Source organism: Coregonus clupeaformis, chromosome 15, assembly GCF_020615455.1.
Source record: "Coregonus clupeaformis isolate EN_2021a chromosome 15, ASM2061545v1, whole genome shotgun sequence".
Taxonomy (NCBI): domain Eukaryota; kingdom Metazoa; phylum Chordata; class Actinopteri; order Salmoniformes; family Salmonidae; genus Coregonus; species Coregonus clupeaformis.
The window spans coordinates 23,043,743-23,056,884 of NC_059206.1; the positions used below are offsets into that span (position 1 = coordinate 23,043,743).

The window sequence follows — 13,142 nt, forward strand, 5'->3', positions numbered from 1 at the left end:
TTTCAGGATTTTTTTTCCTCAATTTGTCTGTCATAGTTGACGTGTACCTATGATGGAAATTACAGGGCTCTCTCATCTTTTTAAGTGGGAGAACTTGCACAATTGGTGGCTGACTAAATACTTTTTCCCCCACTGTGTACAGTTTAAGTCGGAAGTTCACATACACTTGTTTGTTTTGTTCATTTAGCAGACGCTCTTATCCAGAGCGACTTACAGGAGCAATTAGGGTTAAGTGCCTTGCTCAAGGGCACATCGACAGATTTTTCACCTAGTCGGCTCGGGGATTAGAACCAGCGACCTTTCGGTTACTGGCACAACGTTCTTAACCACTAAGCTACCTGCCGCCCCACTTAGGTTGGAGTCATTAAAACTCGGTTTTCAACCACTCCACAAATTTCTTGTTAACAAACTATAGTTTTGGCAAGTCAGTTAGGACATCTACTTTGTGCATGACACAAGTAATTTTTCCAACAATTGTTTACAGACAGATTATTTCACTTACAATTCACTGTATCACAATTCCAGTGGGTCAGAAGTTTACATACACTAAGTTGACTGTGCCTTTAAACAGCTTGGAAAATTCCAGAAAATTATGTCATGGCTTTAGAAGCTTCTGATAGGCTAATTGACATCATTTGAGTCAATTGGAGGTGTACCTGTGGATGTATTTCAAGGCCTACCTTCAAACTGCCTCTTTGCTTGACATCATGGGAAAATCAAAAGAAATCAGCCAAGACCTCAGAAAAAAAATGGTAGACCTCCACAAGTCTGGTTCATCCTTGGGAGCAATTTCCAAACGCCTGAAGGTACCATGTTCATCTGTACAGACAATAGTACGCAAGTATAAACACCATGGGACCACGCTGCCGTCATATCGCTCAGGAAGGAGACGCGTTCTGTCTCCTAGAGATGAACGTACTTTGGTGCGAAAAGTGCAAATCAATCCCAGAACAATAGCAAAGGACCTTGTGAAGATGCTGGAGGAAACAGGTACAAAAGTATCTATATCCACAGTAAAACGAGTCCTATATCGACATAACCTGAAAGGCCGCTCAGCAAGGAAGAAGCCATTGCTCCAAATCCGCCATAAAAAAGCCAGACTATGGTTTGCAACTGCACATGGGGACAAATATCGTACTTTTTGGAGAAATGTCCTCTGGTCTGATGAAAGAAAAATAGAACTGTTCGGCCATAATGACCATCATTATCTTTGGAGGAAAAAGGGTGTTGCTTGCAAGCCGAAGAACACCATCCCAACCGTGAAGAACGGGGGTGGCAGCATCATGCTGTGGGGGTGCTTTGCTGCAGGAGGGACTGGTGCACTTCATAAAATAGATGGCATCATGAGGAAGGAAAATTATGAGGATAAATTGAAGCAACATCTCAAGACATCAGTCAGGAAGTTAAAGCTTGGTTGCAAATGGGTCTTCCAAATGGACAATGACCCCAAGCATACTTCCAAAGTTGTGGCAAAATGGCTTAAGGGCAACAAATCAAGGTATTGGAGTGGCCATCACAAAGCCCTGACCTCAATCCTATGGAAAATGTGTGGGCAGAACTGAAAAAGCGTGTGCGAGCAAGGAGGCCTACAAACCTGACTCAGTTACACCAGTTCTGTCAGGAGGAATGGGCCTAAATTCACCCAACTTATTGTGGGAAGCTTGTGGAAGGCTACCCAAAACATTTGACCCAAGTTAAACAATTTAAAGGCAATGCTACCATATACTAATTGAGTGTATGTAAACTTCTGACCCACTGGGAATGTGATGAAATAAATAAAAATCATTCTCTCTACTATTATTCTGACATTTCACATTCTTAAAATAAAGTGATGATCCTAACTGACCTAAGACAGGGAGTTTTTACCAGGATTAAATGTCAGGAATTGTGAAAAACTGAGTTTAAATGTATTTGGCTAAGGTGTATGTAAACTTCCGACTTCAACTGTATGTAAATGTGATATATATATATATATATATATATATATATATATTTTAATTATACATTTGCAAAAATGCAAATTAATTACTTAAAAATCATACAATGTGATTTTCTGGATTTTTGTTTTAGATTCCGTCTCTCACAGTTGAAGTGTACCTATGATAAAAATTACAGACCTCTATATGCTTTCTAAGTAGGAAAACCTGCAAAATCGGCAGTGTATCAAATACTTGTTCTCCCCACTGTACATATATTAATACAGACTAGCTCAAAAATAAGTGAAAATTGACAAATGATCCAATTGATTATTATACATTTCTGGTAAACTATCTGCTCGAAAAAGTGAATTTCTACTGGAGTTGGCGTTCCAACAATATTGTTTGTGATTTTAAATCAGTAACTACAGTTAAGTAAAACATTTTCTGGGGGACTTTTATTTTGGAAATTAGCCGTATGATCACGTGACCTTAATGCCGCTATGTTCACAATGCTGGGCGGTTCTTATTATACATCAGTGTGTTGGGCAGGGTTTGGGAATTAACGGGCGTACTGTAGCAGTTATTTTAATCACTTCGATCAAAACAAACAGTGATTTATCGACTACACTTCAGGTAAGCAATAATATTTTTTTACATACCACTCATATCCCCATTTGTTTTTATTTTTATGCAAGGGAAAGCTGCCTAGATAGTGACTAGCTATCTGAAATTCCGACAGGGAGGGAGAGCAGGGAAGGAAGGTATCGGAATTACACCCACTGGTCCAAAGCAGAAGTGCGTAGCGGGTTAGCTAGCTAGCTGGTTATTATCGCTAATTAAGTTATTATTCTCTAATACAATATATAAGTGGATGAGAGCATATAACGTGCTTTCAATAAAGCTAAACTGTTCAATCAAGTTTCTGCGAGTCAGCTTACTTGATTTTGCCAGAGCTCGCGCTAGGTGTGTCAGCTAGACAAGCAAGCGTCACATTCAGACCAGGATCTGTCATTCCTCCCCTGTTTCTAACCAGCTGGTTAGCTAGCAGCAACTAACCAGCTAATAGAAAACTATTAGAAGTAGCCTTTCTGCTATATCACTCAAGAGCCATATAGCTTGATAGCTTCCAGTCATGAAGACTGGTTTACTAATCTTATTATGGAAGCCAGGGATGTAGAGAGAAATCCACCTACTTGGAGAGACTGACTCGTGTAAAGGTGAGCTCAGCAATGGCAAGCTGCATTTATCCTCAGTAAAGCTGTCCTGTAACTGATGCTTTAGTCAGCTAGCTAGATATTTGAGTTTCAATAATAGCAACCATTCCTTAATCCTCAGTCATTACTTGAACCAGTCTATCTATTTGACTTAGACACCTATACTATATATGGTAATCAGCAAGATTCGCTTAAAAGTAACAGGTAACTTGGCTTCGTTTCAATATTAATTTATTATAATACGTGTATTACGATCTGGAGATAGTCGTTTTACAGAGAGTTAATATCAGCAAGATACAGCATCATGCTCGCGTTGTTTTGGTCTGACACCCCGAGGGGGAGGAGTGTCCGTGGCTACGTCACCACGGATCTGCCATTCTTCTTTTACATGGATGGCTCCAGACCAGACTGGCCTTATCGTTCAACATGCGTTTTGATATTGGGACTTGAATTTAGAAATTAATTGAATTGATTGGGGCACTTCAAAAGACCTGGTAGACTCAGACTTTGTGATAAAGGCACAATATTCAGAAAGTACCCATGGCAATTCTCTCTCCCTAGAGCCTCCTGCTGTTCCCTTATTCTACCATCCATGGCCATGTAATACTGTCTGGGTAATAATTAATGAATAATGTGGCCCCATTAATGGCACCATCACTCCTTTCACACCCTCTTCACACACAGTCACACCCGCCACAGTCATAGCTGATGTGTGATGAGTGTTCTGGCACCAAATGAGTGCTGTTCATTTGAAGATGAATGGATAACTGATTGTCTTGATAATAAAAGTTGATGCACCTTTTTTATTTTGCGAGGGTTTACCCACCTTTTGCGGAAAAAGGCATTGAAAGTATAGGGTCTGTTACTTTATTAATCGTGAACTGCGATCAGTTTACCTACTATTTAAAAAAACCTCTACATCACTGGATGTGACTGTGGTCAAACTCGTGTTGAGTTGCGTCCAACATTCAGTTTTAGTGTCTCTACGCCCATAGGGAAGACAAGGAACAAGTAGCCAATGTTCCCAAGCTACACCCTGACTGGATGAGGGATGGGACGGGAGTATCTCTACATAGAGGATGGCTGTTCTTCTCTGCTCTGTTTATGACCATTTAGTCATGTCATTCTGGAGCTCTTAGTCACTAGTCAGGCCTGTCCAGAAACAAGCACCAGTCTGGAATTATAATGGAGTTATAATGATGCTGTTTCCTGTGTGTGTGTGTACACTGTAAGTTTGAAGTGCTGCAGGGTAGGTTTGGAATGTCTTGACTTCCTGTCAACTGTGTGTTTGGCCTTAAACTGACCTGCTGCTTCCTGGCTAGAGGCCAGGGGTCTCTCATTTTCTCTCTCTTCCTCTTTCTCTTTCTCTTTCTCTTTCTCTGTCTGTCTGTCTGTCTGTCTGTCTGTCTGTCTGTCTGTCTGTCTGTCTGTCTGTCTGTCTGTCTGTCTGTCTGTCTGTCTGTCTGACACACAGACACACAGACACACAGACACACAGACACACAGACACACAGACACACACACACACAGACACACACACAGACACACAGACACACACACATACAGAGACACACACACACTGTTACACTGTTACTGTCCAGAGCTGGTCAATACCTGGGGAGATAACAGGCATCGTAAACCAATCTTTATAGGGTTGATAAGAGCATTTTCTCTGTTCATATTTGGCTTATGCATATTATATTTTCAGCTCAATAATGAGCATCATAATGAATTGCATGTCATTTTTGTGAACTTAATGAAATCTATTAAGACCTATTCTGTGTCTTGTGTCTCCCAGGCCTCGGCCTCAAGGTGGGGCAGAGCAAAGTGGGTGGTGGGGCAGGAAGGCCCAGCCCCCCATCCTGACAAGAGGCCAGCTTCTGCTCCAGTAGCCCATAGCCCCTTCAGGACCGAGCAGGGACCATGAGCACAGGCAAGCCCAGTGGAATCAAGCCTCCCAGCAAGATAAGCAGGCCAACTGGGTTACCAACACGCACCTCCCCTTCTTCTGGTAAGAATCAGCTGCAGGGCTCATTGTGTGTGTGTGTGTGTGTATGTGTGTTGTTGCTGCTACTACTGCTGATGATGATGATTGTTTTTCCAGCTGCTCCAAAGCCTGTTCCTCCTGAGAAGTCTCCCACCCAGGATGGAGCAATGGATTACCAGGTGGGGGAGAAGGTGTGGGTCAACGGCAACAAGCCAGGATACGTCCACTTCCTGGGGGGCACGCAGTTTGCCCCAGGTCAGTGGGCCGGCATCGTCCTGGATGAGGCCATCGGAAAGAACGACGGGTCGGTGGCGGGGGTCCAGTACTTCCAGTGCGAGGACGGCAGAGGTATATTCACACGGCCCTCCAAGCTGACCAAGACAGCCATGCCAGAGATGGAGGCCAACTGTGGGCAGCCTAACCCTGGCGAGACAGGAGCAGACTCCCCTACCATTGCTGCTGCTGGGGCTGCTACTACCACTGGTAACAGCACCAAGACACCGCTGAGTAGAACCGTGACGGGCAGTGGGTCAGTGTCCAACCTCTCTGAGACGGACTCAGCCAAGAAGACCAGAAGTGAACTGAGACTGGGAGACCGCGTGCTGGTGAGTGTGTGTGTGTGTGTGTGTGCTTCTGGCTCACAAATGTGTTAACTCACAGCTCTTGTTCCTTCTCTACCCCCTCCCTCTCTATCTCTCCGTCTTTCTCTCTCTCCAGGTGGGGGGTAATAAGGCAGGGGTGGTGAGGTTCATGGGGGAGACAGAGTTTGCCAAGGGGGAGTGGTGTGGAGTGGAGCTGGACGAACCACTTGGGAAGAATGATGGAGCCGTGGCTGGATCCAGGTTAGATATGTGACACACAGGTTTATTATCCGTGGTTAAAGATGTACCTGTAGAAAAAGTATTTTTAAAATAATGATAACGATTAAAAACATGTCCTTCTCTAATGATTCAAGTGTCATGAAATTCAGTGGTTAAAGCTTGACCTGTATAGAGATAGTCTTAAAAATTATATGTATTAAGAATCTGTCTTTTTCATATAATTCAGGTGTGTTCTGGATTTTTGACATCCTCTGATATCCCTTTCAAATGTCTCCAGGTATTTCCAGTGCCTGCCGCGGTACGGCCTGTTTGCGCCGGTCCACAAGGTGACTCGTATCGGCTTCCCCAGCACCCTGGCTAAAGCCAAGGCCTCCTCACGGAGACGCTCCGCCATGAAGAGGAGTCCTAGCGCCTCCTCCATGAGCTCCCTGAGCTCTGTCACGTCCTCTGTTAGTGGGAAACCCAGCCGTGCTGGCCTGGTGAGACACACACATACACGCTACTGCAAATACACACACACACACACACACACACACACACACACACACACACACACACACACACACACACACACACACACACACACACAGACACACAGCGTTCTCTATCTTCTCCCTGCACTCTCTTCTCTCTACTTGTGTCTGTCTTATCTGAATGTGCCCTCTCTATCTCTTGCCCTCTAGCTGACCGAGACCTCGTCGCGGTATGCACGTAAGATCTCTGGCACTACAGCGCTACAGGAAGCCCTGAAGGAGAAGCAGCAGCACATCGAGCAGCTATTGGCCGAGAGGGACATGGAACGCGGGGAGGTCGCCAAGGCAACCAGCCATGCTGGGGATGTGCAGCAAGAACTGTCACTGCTCACGAATGTTCAGGAGCAGGTGAGGGGAGAAAGCACAGGCAACACACACACACACACACACACAGAAAAATACAATACACATGTGGAATATCCGTCTCCCACCCAGGCTTTATGTAGTTGACCATTGAAAAGTATGACCTATAGCAAACCATGTCATGTCATGATTGTGTGTGTTTGTGTGTGTGCGTGCGCACATGTGCGTGCGTGTGTGTGTTAGTATGCTATGGAGATGGAGGCTAAGCTAGACCAACTGCGTAAACTGGTGGAGACGGCAGACAGAGACAAGGTGGAGCTGCTTAACCAACTGGAGGAGGAGAAGAGGTGGGTGGTGGTGTGTGTGTGTGTGTGTGTGTGTGAGGGAGGGAGGGTAATGAGAATTGTAGTAAATGGAGGGGGTATATTGGTTGGTTAGGTCAGTATTGTTCTCTATGTTAGTATTTGAATGTGCATCGTTTGGAAAGCATTGCTGTTTTTAGATGCCTGGTATGGGATAGAGCCTGGGATGTTGGAGGAGAGGATGACTCTTTCTACCTGTCTGACAGGAAAGTGGAAGACCTGCAGTTCACTGTGGAGGAAGCTTGCATCACTAAAGGTGACCTAGAGGTAAATAAATGATTCAGTACTCTGTACACACACACACACCTGCTAACAGAACCCAGACAGTGTTATTTTACATAATGAAATACCACGTAGAGCTGATGTAATGTTGTTTCACAGTTGTTAGACCTTTCATATTTCAACCCCTCATGAAACACTGATGCAGAATTCCTTCATATCAGCTACTTCATTTGGTCTATCGTATACATCTTTCCCTCATCTGTACTGTGTCATGACTCAATGTCTTGTTCTATGGCACACCCTTTATACACTCAGAGAACAATGCTGGGTGTGTATAAAATATAGATTCACCAGTTGACCACGGCTCTCTCGTCATCTCTCATTGGTTAGCTCAAGTTCTCTCACTCATCTGATTGGTTACCTGAAGCTCTCTCACTCTCATCCGATTGGTTAGCTTAAAATCTTTCTCATAGTCTCTCTTCGATATAGCTACTTCATAAATGTCCTCTACTCTGTCGGAGTTCCGGTTCAGTAGCTCCAGCAGTTTGAGGATGTGCTTCTTTTTACCCGTATTCTCAACCCACTACAGTGTACATGTTGGCATGGTGGTGAGTTCATTGTACTCACAATACTCTGCTTTTGATTGTGGCTTTTGCTGCTGTATTAATAAAGATACTGATGATATTCTCAATAATTCTATCAAGGCTTTTGGTTATCCACACATTCTTTCATTCATTCAATTCAATTCAATTCTTCATCTGATCATCTATTCCTTTAATGTCGTTCATTTCTCAGCTCTCATCAATTCACTCATTCATGAGTTCATTCATTTGTTTTCTTTCGCTATTTCATTTGCTCAAGTTTCTTCCGCCCAGTACCCTACCCTGAACTTTAGTCACTGTTACTAGCCGGCGACCACCTGCTAGTCAACCCTGCACCTGAGAGACTGCTGCCCTATGTACATAGTCATTCAACACTGGTCACTTTTTTAAATCATTTTTTTTTAAATCACATTTTTATATTTTTTGTAATATTTATTTTGTGGTATCCAATTGGTAGTAGTTACAGTCCCTGTCCCATCGCTGCAACCCCCGTACGGACACGGGAGAGGCGAAGGTCGAGATTCGTGCGTCCTCCGAAACAGAACCCAACCAAGCCGCACTGCTTCTTGACACAGTGCCCGCTTAACCCGGAAGCCAGCCGCACCAATGTGTAGGAGGAAACACCGTACACCTGGCGACTGAGTCAGCGTGCACTGCGCCCGGCCCGCCACAGGGGTCGCTATAGCGCGATGGGACATGGACATCCCTGCCGGCCAAACCCTCCCCTACCCTGGACGACGCTGGGCCAATTGTGCGCCCATTATTCTTTTCAACATTCTTCAAGCTCTGTCAAATTGGTTGTTGATCATTGCTGGACAACCATTTTCAGGTCTTGCAATAGATTTTCAAGCAGATTTAAGTCAAAACTGTAACTTTGCCACTCAGGAACATTCACTGTCTTCTCGGTAAGCAACTCCAGTGTAGATTTGGCCTTGTGTTTTAGGTTATTGTCCTGCTGAAAGGTGAATTCATCTCCCTGTGTCTGGTGGAAAGCAGACTGAACCAGGTTTTCCTCTAGGATTTTGCCTGTGCTTGCTCCCTTCAGTTTATTTTTTATCCTGAAAAACTCCCCTGTCCTTAATGATTACAAGCATACGAGTAACATGATGCAGCCACCACTATGCTTGAAAATATGGAGAATGGTACTCAGTAATGTGTTTTATTAGATTTGCCCCAAACATAACACTTTGTATTCAGGACAAAAGGTGAATTGCTTTGCCACATTTGGTGCAGTATTTATTACTTTAGTGCCTTGTTGCAAACAGGATTCATATTTTTGAATATTTTTATTCTGTACAGGCTTGCTTCTTTTCACTCTGTCAATTAGGTTAGTATTGTGGAGTATCTACAATGTTGTTGATCCATCCAGTTTTCTCCTACCACAGCCATTAAACTCCGTAACTGTTTTAAAGTCACCATTTGCTTCATGGTGAAATCCCTGAGCAGTTTCCTTCCTCTCCGGCAACTCAGTTAGGAAGGACGCCTTTCTCTTTGTAGTGACTGGTTGTATAGATTTTTTTTCATCTACCAATAGGTGCCCTTCTTTGCGAAGCATTGGAAAACCTCCCAGGTCTTTGTGGTTGAATCTGTATTTGAAATTCACTGCTCGACTGAGAGACCTTACAGATAATTGTATGTTTGGGGTACAGAGATGAGGTAGTCATTAAAAAAACATGTTAAACACTATTATTGCGCAATAAGCTGGTTGAGATAATTAATTAATATTAATTAATTAATTAATATGCCATTTAGCAGACGCTTTTATCCAAAGCGACTTACAGTCATGCGTGCATACATTTTTTTGTGTATGGGTGGTCCCGGGGATCGAACCCACTACCTTGGCGTTACAAGCGCCGTGCTCTACCAGCTGAGCTACAGAGGACCACAAGAGTGTGCAAAGCTGTCATCAAGGGTGGCTATTTTGAAGAATCTAAAATCTAAAATATATTTAGATTTGTTTAACACTTTTTTGGCTACTACATGATTCCATATGTGTTATGTCATAGTTTTGATGTCTTCACTATTATTCTACAATGTAGAAAATTGTAAAAATAAAGGAAAACCCTTGAATGAGTAGGTGTGTCCAAACTTTTGACTGGTACTGTATATATAGACTATTTATACAAAAGTATGTGGACACCCCTTCAAATTAGTGGATTCGGCAATTTCAGCCCTGCTAGAGCTGCCCGGGTCAACTGTAAGTGCTGTTATTGTGAAGTGGAAACGTCTAGGAGCAACAACGGCTCAGCCGCGAAGTGGTAGGCCACACAAGCTCACAGAATGGAACCGGCAAGTGCTGAAGCACGGGGCGCGTAAAAATTGCCTGTCCTCGGTTGCAATACTTACTACCGAGTTCCAAACTGCCTCTGGAAGCAACGTCAGCATTTGGATTCTGGACTTTGGAGCAGTGGAAAAGCATTCTCTGGAGTGATGAATCACGCTTCACCATCTGGCAGTCCGACGGACTAATCTGGGTTTGGGGATGCCAGGAGAATGCTACCTGCCCCAATGCATAGTGCCAACTAAAGTTTGGTGGAGGAGGAATAATGGTCTGGGGCTGTTTTTCATGGTTCGGGCTAGGCCCTTTAGTTCCAGTGAATGGAAATTTTAACGCTACAGCATACAATGACATTCTAGACGATTCTGTGCTTCCAACTTTGTGGCAACAGTTTATGGAAGGCCCTTTCCTGTTTCAGCATGACAATGCCCCCGTGCACAAAGCGAGGTCCATACAGAAATGGTTTGTCGAGATTGGTGTGGAAGAACTTGACTGGCCTGCACAGAGCCCTGACCTCAACCCCATCGAACACCTTTGGGATGAATTGGAACACTGACTGAGAGCCAGGCCTAATCGCCCAACATCAGGCCTAACATGCCCGACCTCACGAATGCTCTTGTGGCTGAATGGAATCAAGTCCCCGCAGAAATGTTCCAACATTTAGTGGAAAGCCTTCCCAGAAGAGTGGAGGCTGTTATAGGGGACCAACTCCATATTAATGCCCATGATTTTGGAATGAGATGTCCGACAGGCAGTTGTCCACATACTTTTGGTCATGTAGTGTATATGTGTGTGTATATATATATATATATTGTGATGTCACGAGAGGCTGTGTCCTGGAGGGACGTTACATCCCCCTGAGGTGGCTGCAAACCCAGACAGCTATGGCTCCATCTGCTGGTATGGTCGGGAACTCCACCCCTCTATGGCCAATCTTCCCACGCAGCTGAAACAAATGAGGAGCTGATGAGCTGAAGGTTTGGGAAGGGAAGAGACACAGTCTCCAACCTGGGCTCTCTGGAGGACAAGAGTGCTGCACGTCCACTTCCATGAGGAATATAAGGATTTGGAGATACTTACCTTTGGGAAATACTCACCTTTGGATATATGCACCGGTGGAAATACGTGAGAGACATTTGGAAGGACTTTTTGCTGGGTTGGCCACTAGCTGCAACGTGGACTACAGTAAGGCTGGGGAAAAGTTATCTGAGCGAGTGAGAATTATGATTTTGGATGTGGAAGAGACATCCCTGAACTGTTAACCCTTAAAGAGCCACAAGAGAACAGAATTTTGTTAGATTTTCGTTAATTTCCCAAGACCTATAATAAATTCCTTGTTTTGTTTGAACCTTGTCTCCTTGCACTACTTGAGCAATCCCGCTGAAAGCTGTGTAGCCTCTCGTGACGTCACAATATATATATATATTTTTTTTATCAGGGGATGCTGCAGCACCCTCAGCACCCCTACTTCCCCGCGGCTATGCTGACATTGCTCGTTGTAATATTTCTAGATTTTTAAATTCCTTTCTTAAATTATTTGTGTTTTTCGTGTATTGTTCAGTATTACTGCACTGTTGGAGCTAGGAACATAAGCATTTCGCTACACACGCGATAACATCTGCAAAATATGTCTACGCGACCAATCAAATTAGATTTTTACTTTCTTGTTTTTTCTTCATTTTTTCCATCCATCGCCTTCTTAATAAGAGCTCTCTCATCTCTTCTTGACACGTCTCTTCTCTTTTCACATCCTTTCATCTTGTCTCGCCTCCGCACCCTCTCTTCTCCTTGCTCATGAAGAGGATGATGTCACAAAGCCTTCATCTCTCTCTCTCTCTCTCTCTACCTCCCTCTGGCGCTTACAGAAGAGAAAGAAGGATAAAGCGATGATGTCACTGATTGCAAGATCTCGTCAAGAAAGTGTTAGAGCACTGGGAACCAAAGTGAAGAGAACCGAATCCACCAGATGGAGCGGTCCTTAAAATAGATCCAAGCAGATCCATAAATACACTAGACAGAGTTTGGCAAACTCAATTAATCCAAGTTGCCAGACAAATGCTTAGAATGATTAGAACTTAATCTTAATTTAGCTCTTGGAGCCAACACGGAGGCTAGTTAGCAAAACTCTGTGACTCAACCAACCAAAGACCCAAACAGAGGTAGTTAGGGTGGGGCTCAGTCTCATAGAGGAGAACTTAAGCGGCATTCAGGCTGTCTCAAATGGCACAATATTCCCTATATGTCTCTTTTTATATGGGTCTGGTCATTGAGGATTTGGCTTAATAGAATTGTTGGAATAGAATGGAACCCACTGGAATAAAACATTTGGCTCTCATATGCACTTCCTACTTTCTGGTCTCTGCTATGACATCATCGTTTGCTATCCTTGTGTGTGGCATGGAGCTGGCATGTGATGCTGGTGTTGGTGTGTTCTCCTCTTCCTCCTCTTCCTCTCTCTGACTAACAGACGCAGACCAAACTGGAGCATGCCCACATTAAGGAGCTTGAGCAGAGCCTTCTGTTTGAAAAGACCAAAGCTGACAAACTGCAGAGGGACTTAGAGGACACTAGGGTAATACCATCATAGACATCATATATCCGACATCATCGGGTAATACTTCTGGATCTAACGGTATTTTACGTTCTGGACACAGTAGGGTTGGGCGATATGTTGTGTGGATGAATCATTAATTGCGATATGGCTGTGCGCGATATATTGTCTAGTTATTGCGATATCGATGTCCACAATCTTCTGGCCACAGCATTCCACAACGTTTCTTCTGCAAGCCCCAAACCCTCTGGAACTAAAAGCTGTTCTCATGCTGCTGCACTAATGCCTGAGTCTCAACTGCACACCTTGCCTTGATACTGTTTTTCATATCGTAAATAAATTATATTGGA

The 13,142-nt window shown here is 43.9% G+C and overlaps 1 protein-coding gene across 3 annotated transcripts in view; it reads left to right on the forward strand.

Moving 5' to 3' along the window:
• Nucleotides 1–2,453: 2,453 nt before the first annotated feature.
• Nucleotides 2,454–13,142, forward strand: part of LOC121582759 (CAP-Gly domain-containing linker protein 1) — a 33,828-nt gene continuing 23,139 nt past the window's right edge. For 2 of the 3 annotated variants that reach the window (XM_041898846.1, XM_041898847.1), the window contains exons 1-9: nucleotides 2,454–2,552; nucleotides 4,932–5,144; nucleotides 5,238–5,725; nucleotides 5,838–5,962; nucleotides 6,219–6,420; nucleotides 6,625–6,822; nucleotides 7,021–7,124; nucleotides 7,346–7,406; nucleotides 12,709–12,813. In XM_041898846.1, the coding sequence (XP_041754780.1) occupies nucleotides 5,057–5,144; nucleotides 5,238–5,725; nucleotides 5,838–5,962; nucleotides 6,219–6,420; nucleotides 6,625–6,822; nucleotides 7,021–7,124; nucleotides 7,346–7,406; nucleotides 12,709–12,813 (1,371 nt within the window). In that variant the 5' untranslated portion in view covers nucleotides 2,454–2,552; nucleotides 4,932–5,056. The remainder of the gene's footprint in view (nucleotides 2,553–4,931; nucleotides 5,145–5,237; nucleotides 5,726–5,837; nucleotides 5,963–6,218; nucleotides 6,421–6,624; nucleotides 6,823–7,020; nucleotides 7,125–7,345; nucleotides 7,407–12,708; nucleotides 12,814–13,142) is intronic. The other variant, XM_041898848.1, reaches the window with a different exon arrangement.